The 24691-nt window shown below is 45.7% G+C and overlaps 1 protein-coding gene across 5 annotated transcripts in view; it reads right to left on the bottom strand.

Annotated features, from left to right (window-relative positions):
- Positions 1 to 24691, bottom strand: part of LOC135897418 (neural cell adhesion molecule 2-like) — a 551631-nt gene that overhangs the window by 66212 nt on the left and 460728 nt on the right. For all 5 annotated transcript variants that reach the window (XM_070530912.1, XM_070530916.1, XM_070530915.1 and 2 more), the window contains exon 6: positions 21555 to 21848. In XM_070530912.1, coding sequence (XP_070387013.1) covers positions 21555 to 21848 — 294 coding nt within the window. The remainder of the gene's footprint in view (positions 1 to 21554; positions 21849 to 24691) is intronic.

Genomic DNA, 24691 nt, shown 5'->3' with positions numbered 1-24691 from the left:
CTGTAAGGGTGCGATTCACTCGTTCAGTCAGTCCATTCATTTGTGTTTGATATGTGGATGCGAGCTTGTGTTCGGTGAAACAGGAATGAAGTACGACTTCGACAACTTTGGACAGGAAGTAGCGGCCACGATCTGTCAGTAGCTGCCTTGGCGCGCCATGGTAAATAATCACGTCGGGAAGTAAAAAGTCTGCTACATCTGTAGCACAGCTGGTGGGCAGGGCACGTGTAATGGCATAGCGCGTCGAACAGTCTGTCGAACGGCCATTCATTTGTTCCTTTTTATGGATGTGGGGAAGGGGCCAAAAAGGTCCATGCCGACACGGAATAAAAGCTCCGTGGGAACGTCGATTGGACGAAGGTCGCCAACAGGTTGCGCACATGGCCTCTTTCGACGCTGGCAGGGGTCGCAACTCGCAACGTAACGTCGCTCAGAGCGGTGAAAGCCTGGCCAGAAGAAGAGACGTCGCACTCTGTCGTAAGTGCGGGAGGTGCCAAGGTGTCCGGCAGTGGGTGTGTCGTGGAGCCCAGCAAGAACAGTAGAACGGAGATGACGAGGAACAACTAGCAGTAAATCTGGTACATCAGAGGTGATGTTGCGTCGATAAAGAATGTCGTCATAGAGCACAAACATTCTGATTGAGCGATCTGATTGTCCTGAAGTCGAGCGCTCAATAATCGACCGGAGAGAGTCGTCCTTTCGCTGCTCAATAACGATGTCGCGAAAGCCAGAAATGATCAGAAGGGAAGTGTCGGCATCCTGATCGCCGTTGTCGGGAGAATCAACGGGGTGATATACAACTAGTCGGCGTCCAGATGTAAGCGGCTGCACTTGCACATCACAACGAAAGAATACTCCTGAAGTCTGAGTGTGCCCAGCCACCAAGGCGGCCAGTCGGGTCTTCACAAGACGATCATCATCATCATCATCATCATCATCATCATCATCATCATCATCATCATCATCATCATCACCACCACCACCACCACCACCACCACCACCACCACGACCACCACCGCCACCACCACAACAACAACAACAACAACAACAACAACAACAACAACAACAACAACAACAACAACAACAACAACAATAATAATAATAATAATAATAATAATAATAATCCCCTATTATGTCCAATGCAGGACGAAGGCTTCTCCCTGCGATCTTCAATTACCCCTGTCCTGCGCCAACCGCAACTAGCCCCCGCGAATTTCCTGATTTTATCGCCCCACCTAGTCTTCTGCCGTCCTAGACTGCGCTTCCCTTCCCTTGGCACCCATTTTGTGACTATTGGTTCATCGGTTATCTAACCTATGCATTACATGACCTGTCCAGCTCGATTTTTTTATCTTAAGGTCAATTAGAACATCGGCTATATCTGTTTGCTCTCTGATCCAGTCCGCTCTCTATCTGTCTCTTAACGTTATGCCTAGCATTCTTCGTTCCATCGCTCTTTGCGTGGTCCTTAACTTGTTCTCAAGCTCCTTTGTCAGTCTCCAAGTTTCTGCCCCATATGTCAGCACCGGTAAAATGCACTGATTGGGTACCTTCCTTTTCAATGATAGTGGTAAGCTTCCAGTCAGGAGCTGACAATGTCTGCCGCAGGCGCTCCAACCCATCTTTATTCTTCTGTAAATTTTCTTCTCATGATCACGGTTCCCTGTGATTAATTGACCTAGGTAATCGTATTTTTCAGAGACTGTAGATGCTGACTGGTGAGCTGAACTCTTGTTCCCCTTGCCTGGCTATTTATCATTATCTTTGTCTTCTGCATATTAATCTTCAACCCCACTCTTACACTCTCTCTGTTAAGGTCTTCAATCATTCGTTGTAACGCTGATATATTCGCCGTTGATTGTTACTCCTAAGCATTCGCAGTTTAATAATTCCACTGCTTCTTCCAAGCACGCTGTGTATAGCATTGGAGAGATTGTGTCTCCTGATCTGACCCCTTTCCATATAGGTATCCTCCTACTTTTCTTGTGGAGAAATAATGTAGCTGTGAAATATCTGTAGATATTTTCCAATACATTTAGGTAAGCGCCCTGTACTCCTTCATTACGTAGTGCCTCTATGACTGCTGGTATCTCTGCTGAATCAAATGGTTTTTCCTAATCTATGAACGCTATACAGAGAGGCTAATTATACTCTGTGGATTTATCGATTACCTGATTGATGACATGGATGTGGCCCATTGTAGAGTATCCCTACCTGAAGCCAGCCTGTTCCCTTGATTGACTAGAGTTCAGTGCTGCCCTTATTCAATTGGAAGTTATATTGGTGAATATTTTATATAATACTGAGAGTAAGCTATTGAGCCTATAGTTTTTCAATTCCTTAACGTCTCTTTTTTGTGGATTAGTATAATGTTTGCATTCTTCCAATTCTCTGGGACCCTTGAAGTAGATAGACATTTCGTATTTTTGAAGTATTATGTCTCCTCCATCTTTCATTAAATCGACTGTTATTCCTTCTTCTCCTGCAGCTTTTCCCAGTTTCATGTCTAATGCCCTTCTAACCTCATCGCTTATTATAAAAGGAATCTCTGCAACCTGTTCATTACTTCTTCGAATGGAGGTATCGTGGCTCCTCTGGGTGCTGAACCAGGTCAGTATAGAATTATTCCGCTGCTTTTACAATATCTTCTAAACTGCTGATGATATTACGCTGCTTATCTTTCAATGCATACATCTTGGTTTGTCCTATGCCAAGTTTCCTTCTGACTGATTTCAGGCTGCGTACATTTTTCATGGCTTCCTCAATCTCTCTCACGTTATAATTTCGAATATCCCTTACTTTCTCCTTGTTGATTAGTTTTAACAGTCCCGCGAATTTTATCTGATCTCTTGAGTTGGACACTTTCATTCTTTGTCGTTTGTTTATTCGGTCCTTTGCTACTTGGGTGAGCTTCTCTACTGGTTGCCATGGTGCCTTACCTCCCACTTCAATTGCTGCTGCTTAAGCCAGCCTAGTTACGGTTTCATTCATTACCTCTATGTTGTCTTCACCTCTCTGTTCTAATGCCGCATATTTGTTCGCAAGTAGCAGCCTGAATTGATCTGCTTTTACCCCTACTGCGTCTAGGTTGGCCTGTTTCTTCCTGACCAATTTTACTCTTTCTCTTTTCAAATCGAGGTGAATCCTAAACCTCACCTACCTATGATCAGTGCACTTTACTCTACCTAATATTTCAACATCCTTCACTATGCTGGGATGGGCACAAAGTATGAAATCTATTTCATTTCTTATTTCACCATTAGGGCTCTTCCAAGTCCACTTTCTTTTGCTACGCTTCCTGAAGAAATTGTTCACTATTCGCAGCTTATTCCTTTCCCCGCATTCTACTAGCATCTCTCCTCTAGCGTTCGTAGAATCGACGCAGTAGTTGCAGATTGTTCACCAGCCAGTTTTTACCCACTTTTGCATTGAAGTCGCCCGTTACTACAGTATACTGAGTTTGTACTTCATCGCCAATTCAACATCTTCATAAAACTGATCTACTTAATCATCATCATGACTAAATGTTGGAGCGTAGGCTTGTAGTACCTTTAACGTATACCTCTTATTAAGTTTGATTACAACTACTGATACTCTCTAATTAATGCTGTAGAATTCGTCAATGTTTCCGGCTATGTCCTTATGGATTAGGAATCCTACGCCTTATTGCTTCTTATCTGGGAGACCTCTATAGCAGAGGACATGGCCGTTAGTCAGCACTGTATGAGCCTCACCAGTTCCTTAATCTCAGGAAGGCCAGTATCTCAAATAATGCGTGATAGTTCTTCAAAGAGTCCTGCTAAGCTAGCCTCACTCGACAGAGTTCGGGAGTTAAAGGTTGCCAGGGTCAGTTTCCATTGGCGGCATGTCCGGATCCGTAGATTCATGGTTCCCTCTGCTGCGTTACAGGCCTGACCACCGCCTTGGTCAGGTGCTCTGCAGCTGCTGGGGACTGAGGGCCATTGGTTGATCGAATGACTGATAGATACGACGGCTCTTCACCTGCTCTAAACGCTTGCACTCCGTGATAATGTCGTTAACCTAGGTACAGTTCTTACAAATGAGTAAATTGAAGGCGTCATCGGCGATACCTTTTAAAACATGCCAGGCTTTTTTCAGACTCCGGCATTCCAGCGTCGGCATTGCGGCAGAATGCCAGCACGTCTTGTATGTAGGCGATGTAGCCTTCGGTGCACGTCTGAATTCGTGATGCCAACTCTTTCGTGGCGACGACCTTCCGACCCAGTGGTTTTCCGGAAATCTCGCAGCTTCTGCTTGCAGGTGTCCCAAACACGGAGTTCTTCGTGGTTTTCAAACAACACTCGCGAAGTTCCCGCCATGTAAAACATTATGATCGTCAGCATCACTGTGGGATCCTGTTTGTTGTAATTGCTCACCCGCTCATATATCTCTAGCCAGTCGGCGAGGTCGACGCCATTGGTGCCGCAGAAGGTTCCTGGATCACACGGATGCGTGCGTACGACAGTCGACGGCAGTCGACGCAGCGGTGCCGAAGCAGGCACCGTCTCCGTCGACATCAATTAAGAACCGAAGTGACGGCCACTGCGAAGCTCCGTTCTGAATCGTTATCCCGCACTTCCACCGAACGTTACGAAGAGAAAGCCCGATGCACAAATGTATGTACAACTGTTTACATGAGGAAAAGTTAATGGTGAACGCGTAGCCTGGTACAGAGGTCTTCTTTCGTCTTGTCTCCCAAAACCTGACGCATCCCCATCATGGGGGATGGTTCAAGAAGCAGGTGGTTTCCAGTATGTTTAGAATTAAAAGAAAACTAGGGCGTGGTACTAAAGAAATGCATGTGATTTAGAAGTTTAGTAAAAATATTGTTAAGAATTTTGAAATAAGATAAGTTAACATAAAGAAATAAAGTAATAGAATTAACTGATAATTTTAGAAATTCAGCAAGGTACTCGTTTTGTCTCTCTAATAAAATTTTAAACTGCACGAAAAGCATTCCTTTGGCTGGATCCCAGTGAAGTCGCCCCAGAGAAAGAACGATTGGCGCGGTTAGCGATAGCCTAAGTTTGCTAAATGAGTGTAAGCAAAATTAGAGGCGGTATACGACATCTCAATTTTGCAAAGAAAACTTCCAATTGTTTTGAAGGACACCAATTATTATTTCATGGGAAGCCAAGATGGTGGAATTCAGATGACGGTGTTAGCATGAATACTGCATGATTTTGTGATATAGAGAAATTCCTGTACCTAGCCGCGGTGACATAAGCTGATATCGGCATATATATCAAAACGTTTATTTAAAAGAAATAAAAATGCACAAAGCGAGTGGGTGGAGCCCCTAGTCCAGGGCCCCACTGGCTTGAACGGTCCGCCGTGCGTGGTCGAGGAGCGCTATTTGCATCTCCCGATCCTCGCTGGCGAGCCAAGTCTCCCACTGCTGCCTTCCGGAAAGTTTGCCGGCTATTTTTGGTGTATTAATTTTGGGTGGCCTGTTCTGGCAGTCCCACGTAATGTGGGCGAGAGCTGGCCGGCCTCCGCACCACGGACAGCAAACGCTGTACAGCGTTGGGTGAATGGCATTTTTCAAATGAAGGTTTGGAAATGTGTGCGTCTGTATTCGTCGCCAGTCATAAGAGTCCTGCCTGGATAGGTCAGGGTGTGGTGGACTGTACTTTCTTCGCTCGCGCCGCTGGTGCTCAAGGATGTCTCGTGGTAAAAAGGGGTTTTCGTCAGAGTGGTCGACCACTCGGTTGACAAAAGCACGAGCTGCGCCGTCCGCTCTCTCATTGCCCTCGAGTCCTGCGTGACCCGGGCACCAGATGATCATGTGTTTCTGCGTTAGGTTGGATCCTAATAGGTGAGTGGTGCTGTGTGGTAGCCTCCCGGTGAGGAATAGTCTACATGCGACTTGGGAATATGTAAGAGTTATCGACGATTGTCCCAGAGCGTCCTTAGTTTTAATAGCTAGCGCGATGGCTGAAGCTTCTGCGGTATTCGCAGATGCAACTCTAGCCGTGGCGCAAGTCACAAGCCCTTGATTTGCGGCCGCTCCTACCACTGCGAGGGCGTATTTGTAAGTACCACATCGGGCGACATCTGTGTAGACTGTATCCGGGTTTCCACCGAATTGCTGCATTAACTTTCGAGCTCGAGCACTTCTACGTCCCCGGTGGTATTTTGGACTCATGTTCTTAGGGATTGGGGCTACTATGATCCTTTCACGAAGGACTCTGGGCAGAGATTCGAGTTCTTCTCCCGCATACTGTGGACGAGTAGGGTAACCCACGCGGCAAAGTAATTTTCTGCCAGAGGAGGTTAAGCTAAGCCGCTACCGTTGAGATATGAGCGTCGCTGCCCGTAGCTCCTCGTAGTTATTGTGAATCCCGAGGACCAGCAGGCGTTCAGTAGAGGTTCCCTGTGGTAGGCCGAGAGCCGCTTTGTACGACGTTCTAATCAACGCATCTAGGGCCTTTAGTTCTGTTTTCGTGGGGTCCTGGAAAGGGAGGCTATATGTGAGGCGACTTAGCACAAAAGCCTGAACGAGCCAGATCGTCTCTGTTTCCTTGAAACCTTTTCGGTGATAAGTTACTCTACGGATCATACGGGAGATCTGTTTCACCGCAGTCCTAAGGGTTTTAATGGTCTGGTCTACTCGTTTGTTGCTTTGCAGCCACAGTCCGAGGACTCGCATTTTCTGGACCTCCTTTATCTGGCTGTCTCCTAGAAAGAGGTTCACCGGCTCGTGAGTTTGACGGCCTCGACCTCGTATCCTGATTAATTCTGATTTATCGGGAGCGCAGCTCATTCCACTGCTGCGAGCGAAGGTTTTAACAACGGTCGCTGCTTCTTGCAGGATTTCTTCTTTTTGTCCTAACGAGCCGCTGGTTGCCCATAGGGTAATATCGTCTGCATATATCGCGTACCCTAGCCCAGGTATGACGTCGAGTGTTTTGTATAAGCGTCTCATGCCGATATTGAAAAGAAGGGGGGAGAGTATCGCCCCTTGCGGTGTACCTCTATTGGGCATGGGAAAAGGGTCTGAGCGCGTAGTGCCAATGCCTATTGTCGCTATGCGAGAGGTCAGGAAAGAGCGGGCGTAATCATAGATTCTTTGTCCACAACCGATGTCACTTAGCTCAGATAAGATAAGTTCATGTGAAATAGTGTCGAATGCGCTTTTTAAATCAAGAACCAGGACGAGATGTTCCGCACCAACCATGGGGTTGCATAGAACTTCTTCGCGAAGTAGCAGGAAAACATCTTGTGTCGACAAATGTTGGCGAAAGCCGAATATGTTAGTGGGAAATAGGTTGCGGTCTTCAATGTAAGACGTGAGACGTGTGTGGATCACGTTCTCAAATAATTTGCCAAGACAGGAGGTTAGTGATATCGGCCTGAGATTTTGTAGATCATGAGGTTTTCCTGCTTTCGGAATAAACACGATTTTGGCCTCCTTCCACTGTTGTGGAACTACGCCCCTCTCCCATATCTGTTCATTAGAATACCGGGTAAGCTGTTCTAGGTGCTCGTCGCTCAGGTTCCGGATCATAGCATAGATAGCACAGATAGCACAGATATGACAGGGACATTGAGAGATGCTCGTGTGAGTGAATCAGCCATTTCGTTCAAGTGCAACCCACGATGTCCCGGTACCCAAGGCAAAAATGCTTTCCGTAAGCACGGAGGTACCATCGAACAAAATGTTCGTTGAATTCTTGAATTTGAAGATGCAGTAATTGTTGTGCATCCAGACAGTGGTCACAGCTCCAGGACACAGTCTACAGTTTCCTCTTCGTCTCCGTCTTGCGCACAGGGTCCTGTCTAAATGCACCACAACAATATTAGCCAAGGTGGCTTCCCGAACACAAAAGGTTCTTGCAAAAGAAAAGCTTTGTGAATTTGGGCCCTGATTTTACTGGCGTGCTGAGCTGCCATTCGCAGTTACCGCTCCAGATGTTTTATTATGTTTTAATTTATTTTATTGCGCTTAATGTATTCCGCACCACTGTAAAAAAAAATGCAGTACTTTGATCTGCCTTCTATCATTCTGTCTACAATAATTTTAAGAAATGATAAAACTGCTTTGTAATTTTGAACTGTTATATATATTATGCCGAACTAATTAGACCGTGCATAATGATCTGTTTAATTTCTCTGAACTGTACAGCGCCATATCTTTTCGTACAAAGCGACCGCTATTGTAGCAATCCCCTAGACCTTTTCTGTACTCCCTACTAAGGAGAAATGGAGCGAGAAATCAAGCAAGCGAGCAAGCAAAATAAAACATGACGTCAGTCATTAGGTTTAGCCTACGCTCCTTGTGCAGCGCATGTCGGTTTATATTTTCCATATTATAGTTGCTGTTGTAAGAAAAGTAACGCGCAGAACGCGAATAGGGTGATGCTCGGATTACAGTGCGCTCTTTATTTAGATGATAGAGATCATGCAATTTCCCCAGCAATAATAACGAAGATGAAGACTTATAGCTGGTCAAGCCATTAATTAATTTATTCTCACGGCTGAGGCTTAACTCAAAGCAATGCGAAGAAAACGTCGCAAATCCTGTAATTTTGAGACCGTCTCTGTCGGTCGCCGCGGTCACTCCGAACGCGCAGCGCAAGCTGCATCTGACTTGAAACTATATAGTGGGCTGGCTGCGCGTTGTTTGCGGTTTTAGACGGCTGGCGTATACGTGTGTTTCTCTCAGCTCGTGACAGGCTAGCGGGCTTGTATTGTCTCGTCCAATCCGACGCTTGACTCGAGAATTACTGCGTCGTGGAGAAGGTGATGAAGTCTTCCGCATTATAATGATGCGCAGTGCGCCGTGCGTTGCCGTCCTGTGGTTTACAGTAAGACACACAGATCTAGCAGACCTCTAGCGATCGTGTGAACGTCTTGGACTTGCAGCACTCTAGCGCCACATTGTTCGTGCATTCGCTGACCCGCCTTCAAAGGCCGTTTTTTTCCCCGCTATGATGTGGCAGCATGCACGTTTAAGGCCATAAGCGTCTTACGTTGATAGGAAGAGTCATTGGTGCGCCTGCAAGTGTTGTATGGGATTCAGTGAACAAAAGATTTAGTAGGTTGAGGATACCAAGCCCCTGCTTAACGCTGAGTAAAGTAGGTCATACGTACTTCAGGCCTTTCTCTTTCCACCCATTTTAAAATTTGTCGTTTGGTTTTCTTTCCATTTGTTGTTTCGGGGGCCTTGCTGAGTTTGCTTCTCTCGCACTATTTCCTACAAGTGCCCTAGCGGCAATTAGTCGCTTTATCGTACTTTTTGCGCATTCTCCGACCCGTCTTCTCACTTTTTTTTTTCTTTTCAGAGCATCTCCCATAGCGAACCCCGCCACCATGGCTCTATCCTAACTTTATTATTATTATATTTGTTGTTGTTGTTGTTGTTGTTGTTGTTGTTGCTGCTGCTGCTGCTGCTGCTGTTTGTTTTTCTTTTCGTTTTTTGTAGAGCTCTTCTCGCCCCCATCTTTTTACCGAGAGGTAGCCTCTGTTTTGTTCCTTCGTATTGTGCCAATTTTGTCTCCCTGCTTTCGTTTGCTGCTACATTTTGTTGTTGTTAAACTTCAGCAGCCCACCCGTCTCGTCACCTTCAGGTTTCTATTAGTTTCGGTCGTCTCGTTTCTTTATCACTTCTACTCCTCTTTCCCCTTCACTTGTAGTGCAGCCGTTATTGCTCCTGTAGGTTGTTTGTATCATGCTGTGTCGCAGGTGTGACTTATTTGAAATGATCCATTCTTTTTCCGCATGTCTTCTATGTTTTTATGTTTTCGTTTACCGCATGCTACAACAAATTCTTCGGCTGCTAATGAGCACTCCTGTCGTGTAATTATTTCTCTTCAAGCCACGCGCTGTTCACAGTTTTTGAGAAGCTTGTTCGACATGCCCCGGCAATCATCTGCTTCTGCTCATACGTCTGTCTTCAGGCATTAAAATTATTAAAGTCAAAAGAGACCCTGCGGCGGAATATAGAAGTTCTCTTTGCCATTGGATAATCTCCTTCGATAATGATATGTCTAGTATTTGGATTGACTGGAAACTACGAAAATTATTGCGCGGAGGAAATCAATGGCTTGCGTCAACATAGGTCCGCAGTTGATAAGGCCATTGCCTTGGTCTCATCAACTTAAGAGGAATTGGTTTGTGGGAACACACCTACTGCGTTATTTTTGGACATTAAGGCAGCATATGACTCCATCTATAATAAAGAAATACTTCACGCTTTGGAATCCCTTGGTCTTGGAGGACGGCTTTACGCATGGATTGAAGACTATCTTCAAGGGTGCCAATTTTTCATGTGTACTTCTGATGGCCCCACAGCGCTTTATGCCGTCGAGAAGGGAGTGCCACAAGGAGCTTTGTTAAGACCGCTATTATTTTAGTCCTCATCCATCTGAAACGAAAACTTCGCGTCAGCATCACACTGTATGCGGACGATATCGGCATTTGGAGCGCGGCGCGTTCCCGCAGTACCACCCAACTATGTCTCCGGAGAGCGTTGGAAAATATATCTGCCTGCCTTTAGTTCAAAGGGTCTGAAATTGTCCCCCGACAAAAGCGTTGCTATGGCTTTCACGCGGAGGCATATAGAAAAATACCCACTAGTGTTGGGTGATCACACCCTTCCATACGTCTCACATGGTCGCCTCAAGTGAAAAAAAAACTGAGTGAGAAGATTTCCTCGGCGTCGCACGTATTCCGATCTTTAGCTGGGTCAGAGTGGGGCAGTGACTGTCCATCAGTGGTGTTCCTCCATAAGGCCTATGTTGACGGAACACTATGGCATTACCTACCGGCCTTACACAATATGTCTCCCACAAGCAAGATAAAACTTGAGGCAGCACGAAACAACTATCTTGGGCCTTCCAAAGGGGCCGTGCCACTCAGAAGCTGTAGCAGAAGCTCGATGCCTGCCTCTTGAAGGGCTAACTTCGCAGGAGACACTTCGTGTGAACGACGCGTCTGAGGTGAATCCGAAGACCCACTTTTTAAAGGATATTTCTAGAACCCGTGCTACATCTAACTTTGGGCAGGTCGTCGGAAGCTTATCTCTTTCGATTCCTGCTCAGGCGTCATAAATTACGCGACGAAACATATCACCCTGGACCCTGTCACCACTGGAAATCGTGCCAAATATCCCTGGAATCAATGCGAAAAAGAAAATGCCCCAACCACCGGCCCATCAGACAGATTTGGAATTTATGCACAGAGAATACGCGACCGCAACGCACACTTTCATAGATGGCTTTACAGCTCAACGCCGCTCATCATGCGGACTTTGTGCCCTCTACAAGGCAACTATCCTCGTTTCGTCTTGAACGAGCGATATCATCTACGTCAGATGAGCGATATGGCATTAAGGAGCTTTTGTGTATGTACTTCGACAGCAGCCGCCAAAGACATGGGTGATATTCACGGATTCTAAAGCAGCCCTACAAAGTATGGGGGACAAGCACAAGCGATGTAATAACCAACCTGCAGCATTTGACACTGCCTATCTTCACCACAAAGCTAAAATTTTGAGCACTGCATCCTGTTCCAGTGGATACCTGGCCATGCCGATATTTCGGTAAACGTAAAAGCGGATGAAGCTGCCCGAAATGGACTCCAATACCGAAATTTCAGAAGTATATGTTTTACCAAAGTCGACGCTTCGAACATGGCAAAAATTATGCCTATCAAGAAAAAGACTGCCTCTATAATCTGCGCTTCACCAAGACAGCTTTTTGCGTTATATTGATCCAGAAGTAAAATCGAAAATTCCACGAGCACTTCCTCGACATTTAGAGACATTGCACCATCGTCTTCGACTAAACGTGGCTTACACGTTTACACGAGCAATTATCTGTACCGCATAGGGCGCACCACTAACCCCTACTGTGATAACTGTGGCAGCTTATAGACAGTGGATCACGTACTAGTTGAATACCCCGCGTACCGCGACGAGAGACATTTTGTTGAACGACAAATGGAAATGATTTGTCACGGTCTGTTAACATTAACGAGCATCTTAGGTCCAATGCCCGGTCCTACCAGACAGCGCAGGGTTTTGGATTTACTGTTCGAATACCTATCGGAAATTGGTTTAATGGGAAAGCTTTAAAGATTTTCTGCATTTCATATAGAAAAGCTTAAGTTTACCCGTTATTACACCTGTAAATATTAGTATCAGGCCCACTTGCGGATTTCATACTTATTTTTGTTCTTTGATTTTTTCCCACTCTCCTCTGGAATCTTAATCCTGTTCCCCATCCATATAAAGAATAGCATGCCAGCGGTTGTATACGCGCCGGCAAAATTGTTTGTCTAACAAAGCGCTTCTCTCTCTCTGCTCTTATGAACAATGCTAGCATTAGAGCTTTTTCATGAATATGGGCTTTGTTTCGTTTGACAAGCTACGCCTTAACTTCAAGGACAGTGCGTACAAAAATCATATATGGGTGAACGCATTAATTATATTAGTTAATTATTTCATTCATTCATTTCAGTACATATGAAAGAAATGAAGGACGCCAAGGTAAAAGCAGCTTTGATGGACGATGGGCTCCCAGCCACCTCGTAAAATGGCGGCATGGTGTAGCACGAAGAGCATACATCAAGATAGGTGGCAGGACATCAGGAACATTGAAATATAACGGATGCAAGCAGCTTGTATTTGTCATAGGCTAGAATGACAAAAAAATAAATAGAGATAGTGTTGTCGGCAGTGCGTACTTGGAGTACCCGAACCTAGCTTGGGTTTTTCTGTAGTGTCGATAGCGTCCTTTGAGTCACTGTATTTGAAAATCCCCATCGAAAGTGATGGTTATGCATGCCCATTTGACTTTGTTTGGGCGCTATTGAGTCTACGACAGAGTACGCATTTCGGGCCTATTTATATGCGTGGGATGTTTTACTTTTGATCGGTGATCGTTTTCCCTAAATTATCGCTGTTATAATATCTCCTTCGTGCAAGATCACGCTTGCTGTACCGGATCTTTCACGAGCGTTATCCTCACTTGGCGAAATAGCGAGGTAGGTGCATCATAATTATAGTGCAGGCGCACCGCTAATGCTGCGTCCATGTATTACAATGATTGGCATCATTTTTCATCCTTCGTATAGCCCGTCGCGCCGAGCGACCGATTCCGGCAATAAAGATGATGCTGCAGCGTTCGATCCAGCGGAGGAAGTGCCAACACAAGGAAAAATGAGACGAGTCCTTATAAACTACGGCCTTTGTAGCACTTTCTCTCACAGAAAAGAAGGCCGAGAAACCGCTCTGGAATTTAAGATAACGCATGTAGAAGTAGTCGACGGGCTCGAGCAATCTTGTTTGATTTGAAGACCGCAGACAGCTGTTACCGATCTCGATAAGTGTTGCTTGGCATTCTGTGAGCAATTGCTCGCAGTAATGTTTTTGTCTTTGCGTTCTGTCACCGTACCGCCTGCCTACGCCTGTCGCTTCCACGGCATGCGGCGAGCGTCCCTGGCACACTAAGAGTGCTGCCGAATTTAGTTTTACGAGGTTGTAGCTTTTGAACAGCAACCACACGAAATGACTTTCGGCTGCGCGAGCAGCACGAGATGTCCTTGTAGTCACTTAGACGAACTGACGCTGCGACGAATACGTGCACGAAACTCATTCAGTGTCGCTGCTGGTGATCAGCTCCTTCGGGTGTGTGTTCCAAGACGTCGCAGCTGTGTCGGCGCCGCGCGACGCGCCAAATTTGAACATCTCCGGGCGAGGTACAATAGCAAAATCGCTCGCTCAGAACGGGCGACCACCCTCAGTTTGAACTATGCGCCGTAAGTGGGAAGGTCGTTTCAGTCCGTGCTTATGATAGTAAACAGGCAGTGAACATCAAAATAACTGTATCGATTGGGCAGCGGTGGTTACCGCAAGAAGAGAAAGAGAAGCGATGATGAACAATAAGAGGCAACTACTTCGAATGAAATCGGAATTATAGAATTTTCTAAAAGCTAGAGATAAGAAATACTACAGCAGTGCGGTAAACCAGGCAGCTTAACATACGATTCCAAAGACAATACGTTTGATGCGCGAAGATGTATGGCTTCTGTCTCACTGCGACACCAGTCATCAGTTTCCTGAGAGTGGCGCGAATGGCATGACAATGAAAATATACATATAGAAAAAGATAGTATTCTTTTTACAAGGGCTGCACTTGACGTATTGCCGCCAACGGTAATGTTCGTTGCTGCAACCGTAGTTAAAAATGGATCAAGTTTGTTGATTTAACTCTATTTTTGTTACGTGGATAACTTTAAAGTTTTATATGGTTCTAGTGATCCAGCACGTTAAGCGCCGCTTTTTGGAAATTCGGTCTTGAATTCACTCGCCTCATCTTATCGCTGCCTGGTACTAACAGTATACACTACAGGCGAATTTCTTTTGAAATATGGTATACAGGTCGGCAGATATGTTCATTACGACGAGAAACACAAAAGCCACCCCAATCGTATCCGCTGCACAGCAACAACCGAGTCTCTTGAGTCTTGACGATAAAGGCGCTGCAGAAGTGCCTCTGCTCTTTGGAGAGAAATGTCGACTGCAGATGAGTGGCTTCTTCCTTCTTAAACTGCTGCGCTCGCGAACAAACCAGCGCAAGGGGGGGTCACATACGGGTCCAAAGGGCCATCAGCACGAATTCGACGTCCCGGACGTAAGCAAGACAAAAAAAAAGAAAAAAAAAGAAAGAAAGAAGCGGAGTAAAACACGCGAAGGTGCGCTTTTCTCCTGTCGGTTTCTTTCAGAAATTACAGACAGGAAGGAAAGGAAAAAGTGACAGTAAAGGGGGCACTTTTGGGTCGGGCCTGATCAAGTTGGCGAGATCAAGACCGGACAAGCGGGGGGCCGACCCGCGCGCATTCTCTCAAACGAGGGGCAATTCTGCCGGTCAGTCATCGAGCTGTGCGCCAAGTTGTGGGCGCACGGGATCCGCCAGCAGGCGGGCGCACAACGACTGCTGCAGGATCCGCGGCGGGGGTGCAATTTGCGCAGCACGGGGCCGGAGGAGAAAGCGGCAGACGGGGCTCGTCCTCCACCACCAGAGTCAAGGAAAACAGGAATCTGGCCTAAGCCAGCGCACACGGTCGGGGGAGGGTCCGCGCGCCGTGGCCTCCCGTGACGCTCGCTCACGCACGCACGGCACGACCCTATTTGTGTTGTCCGGCGCAAACAAATCCAAACGGCCGACGGGGCAGGCGAACTCGCTAAAGTTCTCTGACCGAGAGCAGAGCAAATACCTCCCGCCCCGAATGGTGCGGGGGGGTTGGGGGCGGCGGTAGATCCGCGAGCATTACTGCGTTCTCGAGGAGAAAGCGCCTGATGGAGGCAGTTCATTCGACGGGACGTCACACGTGTACGCTATCCGGGACGGAATTGCCGCTCTTCCCATTGTCGCTGGCGGTGCGGCCGCCGCTCACCGGTGAGCGGCGGCGGCCTTCCTTTGTTTCATTGGCCCCGCTTTCTGATCTTCGCGGCAGGATGAAAAAGAAAGCAGCGCACACACACACGCAAAGAAAGATGTAAGCGACTGCATGGCACTGGCAGTGAAGAGGCCGCCCAGCACTGTCTTGGGGATAATCAACTTTCGGGCGAAAACGTCGCAGGGCTGGAGCATGTATCCGCTGATATTTCTCTCCAGAGTCTCAGCCTGATATTCCGGAGTAATGACATTAGAAGCTTAATTATTTTAAATTCAGTCCCACGTGTACATTTTGTCCGTTTCGTGACCAGAACTGTGTCGACCTGTCAGTATACACATACATTCTTCAACTCGTTACCATTATAGAGGAATTTCTAGAAAATAAAACAAATACCGCGAGCTTGCTGCCATTTTAAAGAAACCTAGTTCGAGTAGGGCGCCTTTCCTAATTGGAGTAATGTGCTGAACTCATAAAATGAAAAAAAGGAATGAAAGAGAACGACGGTAATGTATGTAGGCGTAAGCGTTACCCGTGTTGAGGATTTTTTGTATCCCTAGGGGACTTGAAGGTAACGGTCCCATAAATGGCACGAAAAAACCTGTGGGGTAGTTGTACAGAGAGCAGTTCTTTATAGGAAGTGGCCTATAGTACTATTGTTTCTATCCTTATCGCGAAAAAGTAAGACATGTCAGACGCGCGGTAAAAGAAAAGAACACCTTAAACAATCTTCTTTCTGCGTGAGGATACACCTTCCTTGTTTCCTTCTGCTTTTGACAACCTTAAGATGACCGATACATCCTGCCAAGCTCCCTCTGGTACCTCGGAGAAGTAGCTTATCAAAAGAATAAAATTATCAATTCCGTGATTCAGATGCACAGAGATCTACTACCACAACACGAATTTCGGTTTCCTCTCTGTCATCTTTCCAACCCCTATCCCCCATCCCCAGTGTAGGGTAGCAAACCGGAGACTCATATCTGATTAACCTCCCTGCCTTTCCTCTTCATTCTCTCTCTCTCTCGGTTATCAGATATCTCTTACCCTTCATGGTGACTCGTAGCTCCAAAAATTGAACTTTCGGTTGAGGGAATTATTTGCAAACGAGATATGTTTATGCTAGTAGCACAACAACTGGCGTTATACCAAATATACTTTCGATGCCCTGGCTATATTCAAGCGTATACAGATGGTTCTTGCCAAGCAAATTCTTCGACAGCTGCCTTTGTTATTATATAATGCAACCAAATACAAACGTACAAACTATTTCACATGACGTCATCAACAGCGGAGCTTTTTCCAATATTGTCTTTGCTACACTACATAAATTTGATGCAAAAAAGGGGAACAATGGGTCATCCTTTGTGACTCGCAGGCAGCTTTGTCTTCACTTCACAGTTACATCAGCAATTCATGAAACATGGTGTTAGTGTACGAGACACTTATGGAACTCACAAAATCAAGAAGAAAACAACACAGTAACGTTCCAATGGATACCTGGCCACTGCAATATCCCTGGGAATGTTGCAGCAGATAAGGCAGCTGGACAAGCGCATGTTAATAACGCCACATAAGGTCTCCCTCTAAAACAAGGCGAATTGCGCCGCATATTGAGAAAGATGTCAGCCCGTGGTTGAAAAGTGACGTGGTTTGATCAGAAGACGAAACCTTCCGATTTATTTTACATTGGCCCATCGCTTCAATTTCGAATCCCGTCCGCACTAAATACAACCCGAGCCTCTGAAACGCCGATTCACCGTCTGCGTCTTGGTACCGCATACACGAAACACTTTCGACATAAAATTTCAAGACCAGATAGTGCGCAATGAACTTGTGGCCACGCTGATTAGGATGTACAGCATCTTCTGCTAGAATGTCCGCGACACGACACACACACAGACAACACTTAGCACTTGATTTAGTGGCGTTAGATCGCAGGCACTTCATCCTCAGGAAGATCTAAAGTCCTTGGCCAATATACTCGCTGCAAAGACGAGCGTTACTGGCCCTTCGAAGATTTCTAGAAGCGAGCGATATTCTGGGAAAAAATTGAATAAAGTGTTTAAATGTGATAGCGCATTGTATGTTTTTCTTTTACCCGACTTTGACCAATCCAATGCCTGCTTTTTTTTTTTGTAACTTCATAAGACTTTAATCCGTGATTTCTTATGTGCCCTTATTTTCGTCTAGCAAAGTAACCGGACTTTGTGTTTACCTTAGCGCACATATGTGACTGGACTCTGTGTTGCTGTGTTACTGAGTTGACTTTCAGTTTTAGTGTTACATTAGTCTACTTACGTGACTGGATTTTGTGTTTTTATGATTTGGAGTTGCCTTTCAGTTATAGGGTGACATCAGTCTACTTATGTTACCAGAGTTAGTGTTATGATTTCACTATATTTGTTACGATTTATTCGTTTTTTTTTAAATCCTTATGTGAAAAGGTGTAGCCGGCGCCAATTAAAGGTGACAACTTCTCCTAAATACCACATAATAAAAAATAAAAATAAAATAAAATTATTTTCAGGCATTTTAATAAGGCACGTAAGTTAACTGCAACAAATATTTGTTTTCGAGTGGTAGTATTGCAGATCTCGCAAACATGATGTGCTTGCAGAAAACATAGAACATATCTGTCATTCAGTTACACGTGAAATAAAATCGGATGGACTGCAAATACAATTTCAGTCCATCTCTTGCAGACTCTCCCCGATTTCGTCTCAAGTTAGCCTTACAGCAACATACGTCTTTATAAGACGTACCTCCACTCGGTGTAGAATAGAGTAGTAAGGAACAGTGGATTTAATCACCGACAGTCTAATAGCTGTGGGAACAGAGGTCTGAGCTTTTAATATGCATTGAAGTCCACTTCAAAACGCGGGAAACAAAGTCAGATTTTGGAGAAAAGCTTTTCGTACAGTTTTCTTCCTCGATTTTTATAGTCAGAACAGGCTGTCTCGAATTAAAGAACTCCATAGAAAAACCTTTTTCCCAGACGATAAACGCTACAAGTCTTGACGCATAGTACAGAGCAGTCAGCACTTGAACAGGTGTATAAATATTAACGGATGTTCGCCTTCCGCGTTAAACAACACTAATGTTCAGTTGGAAGCGCGAACATGTTCATGTCCTTTATTTAGGAGCCTGACTGACGACGCAAAAAAAAAAAGAAGAACAAAGAAAGAAAGAGGCGCCACCGGCGAGCAGATGCGAAACCATTTAAAATCACCGAAATTCCATCTCCTTAACGCGACGTCTCGCGCAGCTGAGTAAAGCTGCCTTCCACCTTGAGCGGGCAATTTCGTAAGCAGCATTGCGGCGAATTATGCGGCACTGGCCTGGTGGCATGCTGCAACGCGGTGTTACGCTTTTGTACTGAAAGTCAGATGATGCTACTGAGAAAAATATTGGGCCACCGCCATCGCCGCGTAGTAGACATTATCCTGCACCGAAAGAAAAAATTCCACCAGTAACGAATGAGCCTTGTCCGGTTCATCGCCACCCCAAGGGGAAGAGCCTCCTCGTTAACATATGGCCTGCGCGCCAAAGCTTCTGCAAGCGTCACGCCGAGGCCAACCGATAGCCCAGGAGTGGCTGTGCTTCTCTCGCTGAACCATTCGGCGGGACAAGAAACAGGCGCTTCTCTGCACTTAGCCCAGCGCGCTGCAACATGGTGATTAAAGGTAATAACATTACCTCCCAGCAGCCTGCTTCAACAGACACCCTTTGGTTTACTCTAACGGGTCCGTTAGTAGTCTTTTGGCAATTAGTATAAACACCGTAATCAATATTCCGTTACCTGAGCTAAAAACAAACAAACAAACAGGGTGTTACTAAAACGTAAATATGTTTCTGGATAATTCGCCTGATTAGAAATAGTGGAGGTGCTCGGACAGAGAGTCACAGATGATAAAAATCTTGGTTCGGGTGGATACTACCGGTTTCGTGTGCTGAACGTTGCTCACCTCCTTCATGATGAACCGACGTGTCATGCTGCTATATCTCCGTACGTTTGAGAAATATCGCCGCCAGCCATAACGTATGGGTATCCGCGGACAGTGTGGGCCGGTAATTTGCTTGTATTTACTCGCATTTCGTATAGAATTAATGGGAGACATCGGGAGATCTCACAGGAAAAAAAAAATAAGAAGCTAAGATAAAAGAATAAAAGAATGCAATGATGTACCCACTAATGCATAATAACGATTACAATTGTCCGAAGTGTCTGTTGCAACAAACCATCAAAAAAATTGTTCTTTTATCGGCGCTACAAAGTGCCTCGAGCGGCCAGTCGCGCCGCAATCTTGCATGTATTCGCGGGCTTCTTTCACGCTCGGAAAAACACTTATGTAACACGCATCGAGCAACAGAAAGATGTACCGGAAGTTTTTCATGTTGCTCTACACTTTTCTCATTGACGCATTTCATCTAATTATATTACTTGAGAAGTTGATTAATTAACTAATTAAGACTAATGATCTAATTAGGCGGAATGAAGAAAAGTAAGCTGATCATCTCTAAGCGACGGCAAACAGCATTACCTTGGTTCTAGCTGGCCAGCTAAGTGGCATTTGCATAGTTTTAATGTTTGGCTCGAGTAGCGTGGGACACCCTGTATATGCCCTATAAGATTTCCAGTCTTATCCTTTAACATTAAATACTAATTGCAGAAGATGATAGGTAAAATAAAATAACAGAACGTCATCTCTAAATGTCCACTCGGGGAGGATGCCCGCGCGGGATTTCAGGCGCCGTGAAATGACTGTTCCCGAAATCAGCTTGACGGTGAAATTCGCGTACAAATAAAAAAAAATATAGAGACCGGAGTAGTAGGTTCTCAAACGTACGCGTTCTATCCTCGAAAACAAAAGGAAAAAAAGAACATACTGAGTTTTTATGATAAAATTATTTATTTTTTGTCAAAAGTTACAGCAAGATTCATGGCTGGCATTGGGTGATATCCCTGCGCGCCTTGGTGCACCACGTGTGGCTACCGCGCGGACAGAAATAGTGCGCGCAACATGCGCAGTAAATGCATGCTTCGTGCTGTGAAACACATCGGTTAGTGCTTTATGCGCGCCATGCTGCAATAGCTTTTTTTTTTCTTAAAAACGAGGCGGGTTTTTAGAGGCAGAATAAAAGCACGTCCCTCTAAATATATTACGAAATGACAGGTAGAAGATTCTGTATAGGACTGAATATTTTGCTCTATAGGCTTTGCCCTATGTGTCCAACAAAAGTACCGAACCTTTGATCTCGTTCTAAACACCTCGCGAAATATATTATTTTCTGCCTTTTGGGCGCGCACTGGCTAAATTGCGGCTTTTATCGTGTCCACCTGTTTTGTGCGCGCCTATTTACCGTGAGTAATATCGATTTATTCTGTATTGCCCCCATTTCTTTTCAATGTCTTCTGCTTACTGTTCGGAAATCTCGGTCACATTCATGAACCACGCCACTTGCCAAGCGACTCGGCGTTACCACGCCACTAAACAGCTCCGGGCAGCTATCTCGAAGCGAACTGTTGCCCACGCAACTGTTCACCATTGGCAACGTTCTTCATTTACCCATAAAACAGCCCTCTGAACGCAGGCTAAACTTAAACAAGCCTGACTCGTCAATTTGCTAAGACGCAGTGTCCCATCTTTTTTTTTTCAGCTTGTTTGCTTACCGGGAGGAAGCAGCATACAAGCGGATGAAAAACTCGACTTATTTTTCGATTGAGTTATTAGTTCGTAAGCAACGTGCCTCAGACTGCGCTTCGACGCCAAAGGGAAAGCAATAACTGCTATTTTAAATTCCTCGAAACGCTTGTTTGCCTTGAATATTTCGGAATAACCAGCGGCGAAAAAAAAAACTAGAAAGAAAAAGAATGACTTTGGGAGCACACACAGGACCAGTGCTAAGACGTTGACTGAAAATTGCGATATCTTTCTCCTTTGTTTTTACGGTAAGGCGCCCTTCTTTTCTCGCGCACATATTTTTTTTTTATTTGCCCGAAGTATTTAACCAGAGCGCCATGTGGAGCGCCTAATCTTGTATAGCCTAATCTAATTAGCTATCTAAAGTCTAACCGCCAAGGAACCTGCCGCTTCAAAAGTGCCCGGACGAAAGACGGGAGGGAGACTCACGCTGGACGCGCAGGCCGAACCAGGCGCTCTCGGCGACGCCCTCCGAGTTGCCGGCGAAGCACGAGTAGTTGCCGGAGTCGTGGCGGCTGAGCTTCTGGATGGCCAGGAAGTTGTCGTTGATCACGTGCCCCTCGGGTCCGGCCGACGGCACGAGCACGCTGCCATCGCGCCGCCAGCCCACGCCGCTCACCGGCGGGTTGGCGCGAGCCTTGCACTCGAGGAACACGTCCGAACCCTCGACCAGGCTCGAGTTGCGGTACGGCGGTCCCAGCTCCACGCTGAGGATGGGCTTGTCTGCGAACGAACGCGTTGGTTGGCTCAGGCGAGCCCTCCTCGCAGCACGCGCATTGCCTTCACTCTCGCGGCCCGGTTGATAACGAATTGAAATACAGGGAAAAAAAATTGTCCTCGCGATTTGAAAAATAAGAAAGAGGACAAAAAAGGAAAGTATGAAAACAGGCCATTTCGACATTATGGCTCAAATCGGAGTCGCACGGTGAGTGCTGCAACGAACGCGGAGTGTCGTGGTTGTTATTTCGGGGAAAGTTATTCCAGCATTGCTGAAGCTGCTGCTGTTTCGCGATATGTTTATCGAGAGAGTTGTGCCTGGTTGCTGTGGCTATGGTTCATTAGTGTTTTCAGTTGCAATATTTAAAATGTTAGGTATACTTTTCTCGCGATTATCCGAAGACCAATATCGACCTTTGCTGTCCTTCTTTCTTTGTTTCTTTTACGATAAAACTTTTGAATGAAAGCTTATTGAAGATCGTCTTTCTGGTGATTTTTTAAAATCCGAAAACCTCTGCTTATACTGCATAATAGTTGCATTAACGCTTGCTTTTTACTTTTCGCAATTTCTAAAGTCTGTGCAACTAAGTTATGACCCTTGTTTGCCTTATTTATCGGTGCACAAAGCTTTTCGCTAGTAAGTGCTGTTTTCCGTTGGGTGCTCTCCTTCTCTAATATTGTCAAACCGCACTATTGGTTAGGATCTGCTCTTACAAACATATCTAGCGCAATAACTTTCTACGAATACAGACCCGGAATCCTTACGTCGAGTCCCTAGGCGGCGATGCGGTACTAATTACTCACAGAGGGCGCTACCACAATGATAATATAAAGACACAAATAATTAGCGCAATATCTTTGAAATGCAATTTGTACATATTGAAGCACTGAAAGTCAGCCATGCAAAAACAAAGAAAGATAAAGAAAAGGAAAAGAAAGAAGAACCCGCTGTTCGTGTACTGAACAATAAAAAAATAATAAGCAAGATAAAAATGGCTGACGTAAGTTGCGCGAACATATTCCTAGTAAAAAAATATAAGAGGAAAAATATCTTCCTGTGCCAGATACCACGTCTGTAAGAAGGTTAAAGCCAAGCAAAAAGCAAGAATAAAAAAAACAAATGTTTTAAGTTTAACCAGCACGTAGAAAACAGTTATGTAAGAAACGTATACAAGACGAACGCTATAATAAATAAAAAAAGAAAAGGTCTTTCAAGCACCCGAAAAAAGGAGGATGCACAAGTACAGACTGGTCGATCACTGTATTCACCTTGCATTTGCACTTTAAATATTTCTTGCATCACTGTTTTCACAGCGCCGATGAGGCCTATGACCATGTCGCGTCAACTACTCCTATTTAAAGTTATTGGTGAAGGAATACGCAAAACGAACAAATGCTGTCTTTTTCAACACTAGGAAGGTTTTATCCATCAGTAGGTAACATTCTGCATGACAAAAGTACCACAAACCTGTACACGATATGGACACGAATACAATATCAGGGGCACATTTTGGGCCACAAGAAGGAACGACATTCATCCGCCTATAATACGCCCAAACACCACTCGACTTTCTGGCACATAAGAGCGGTAGTGGCACCCGCACTGACATCGCATCACCGCAGTTGGGGCGCGCTCGAGTTCCCGCTGCAGCATGCGCCAGCGCTCCGCTCAGCGCGCGCTATCGCGGGCCAACGTTCGAGAGATTAAACCGGAGTCTGGCACCAAGCTGACGGTTTTTTGTCTACTTTGTCGGGCACCTGTCTCTAGGCCACCGGCGTGCCGGCTTTCACTTACTGAGCAGGAGAGTGTGAGAGAAAAAGAAGAAGACGTGTACACACCCAGACTATTTGCTGTACCCAAATATAACAACTTAAAAAAGAAAGCGAACGAATCGTGATATTGCATAAGACATTTTATGGAATTCAACGCGCAGACGAACGTTCTCGATGTCTTGGACGTTCGGCACACAAATGCGAAGAACGCTGCGCTCGCGAAGGCAAGGTTCGTTTGCACCAACCTCTCGGAACACATCAGGTGCATCGAACGCGAGGAATCCGCAGCGGAGGAATCCACCGACGTGCTTAATTTCGTTCGCGCTTGTGGTTTTTCATTTCCTCGGTGATACTATAACGAAGCAATTTATGTTCATTAAGCCAGAGTGGACATGTCGGCAAGCAGAGGCGACACATTTAATTACGCATTCATTGGGTCCCAGGCAAGATTTCTCGGAAACCGATCCCGAGCTCTCAAGAACAATAATAGAAGCGGCGAAAACCCATCGGTCTTGCGACTGCTCTTTCGGCCTTCGTTCGCCTGTCCGGGGCGCAATAGCGGGGACCTCTTATTGATTTCGGTCTGCTTGGCAATGGTCGGTAAGCTGAGCACTCGCGCAAGGGTCGGGGTGCGCAAAAAGGGGAAAGAAAGCACGAGTGTTGGGACTACACTGACGAGAGAGCGGCATACAATATAATACAAGAGTAATATTATTCGGAATGTATTCCGCAAACAATCTCCCTGCTGAACCATACCATCACCGGCCTTGCGCTTTTCTTCTGTTTTAGCGTCAAGGCAGTGCTGAATGCCGTAATTACGAAACGTTCTTCTCTTTCTCGCTTTCTCCGTAGCTTTGCGTACCTTTCTCTTGTGTAAGAAGTCTCTATTGACTTCGAAAACGAGCTCATTTCTAATTGAGTTTAGCGAAATAAAGGCTTACTGAGGCCGGTGTCCTTCTTGCTGGCCTCGTTTTCCAAACGAGGAGCGGCGTGCTTTGTGTGCGCGCTGTCTAGGTGAGTAACGCAAGCCGGCCACAGCGGTCATAGTATGCAGTCAAAGAGAGAAGCACGAAAGT

Source organism: Dermacentor albipictus, chromosome 1 (assembly GCF_038994185.2).
Source record: "Dermacentor albipictus isolate Rhodes 1998 colony chromosome 1, USDA_Dalb.pri_finalv2, whole genome shotgun sequence".
Classification (NCBI taxonomy): domain Eukaryota; kingdom Metazoa; phylum Arthropoda; class Arachnida; order Ixodida; family Ixodidae; genus Dermacentor; species Dermacentor albipictus.
This window is presented reverse-complemented; position numbering and strand designations above follow the sequence as displayed.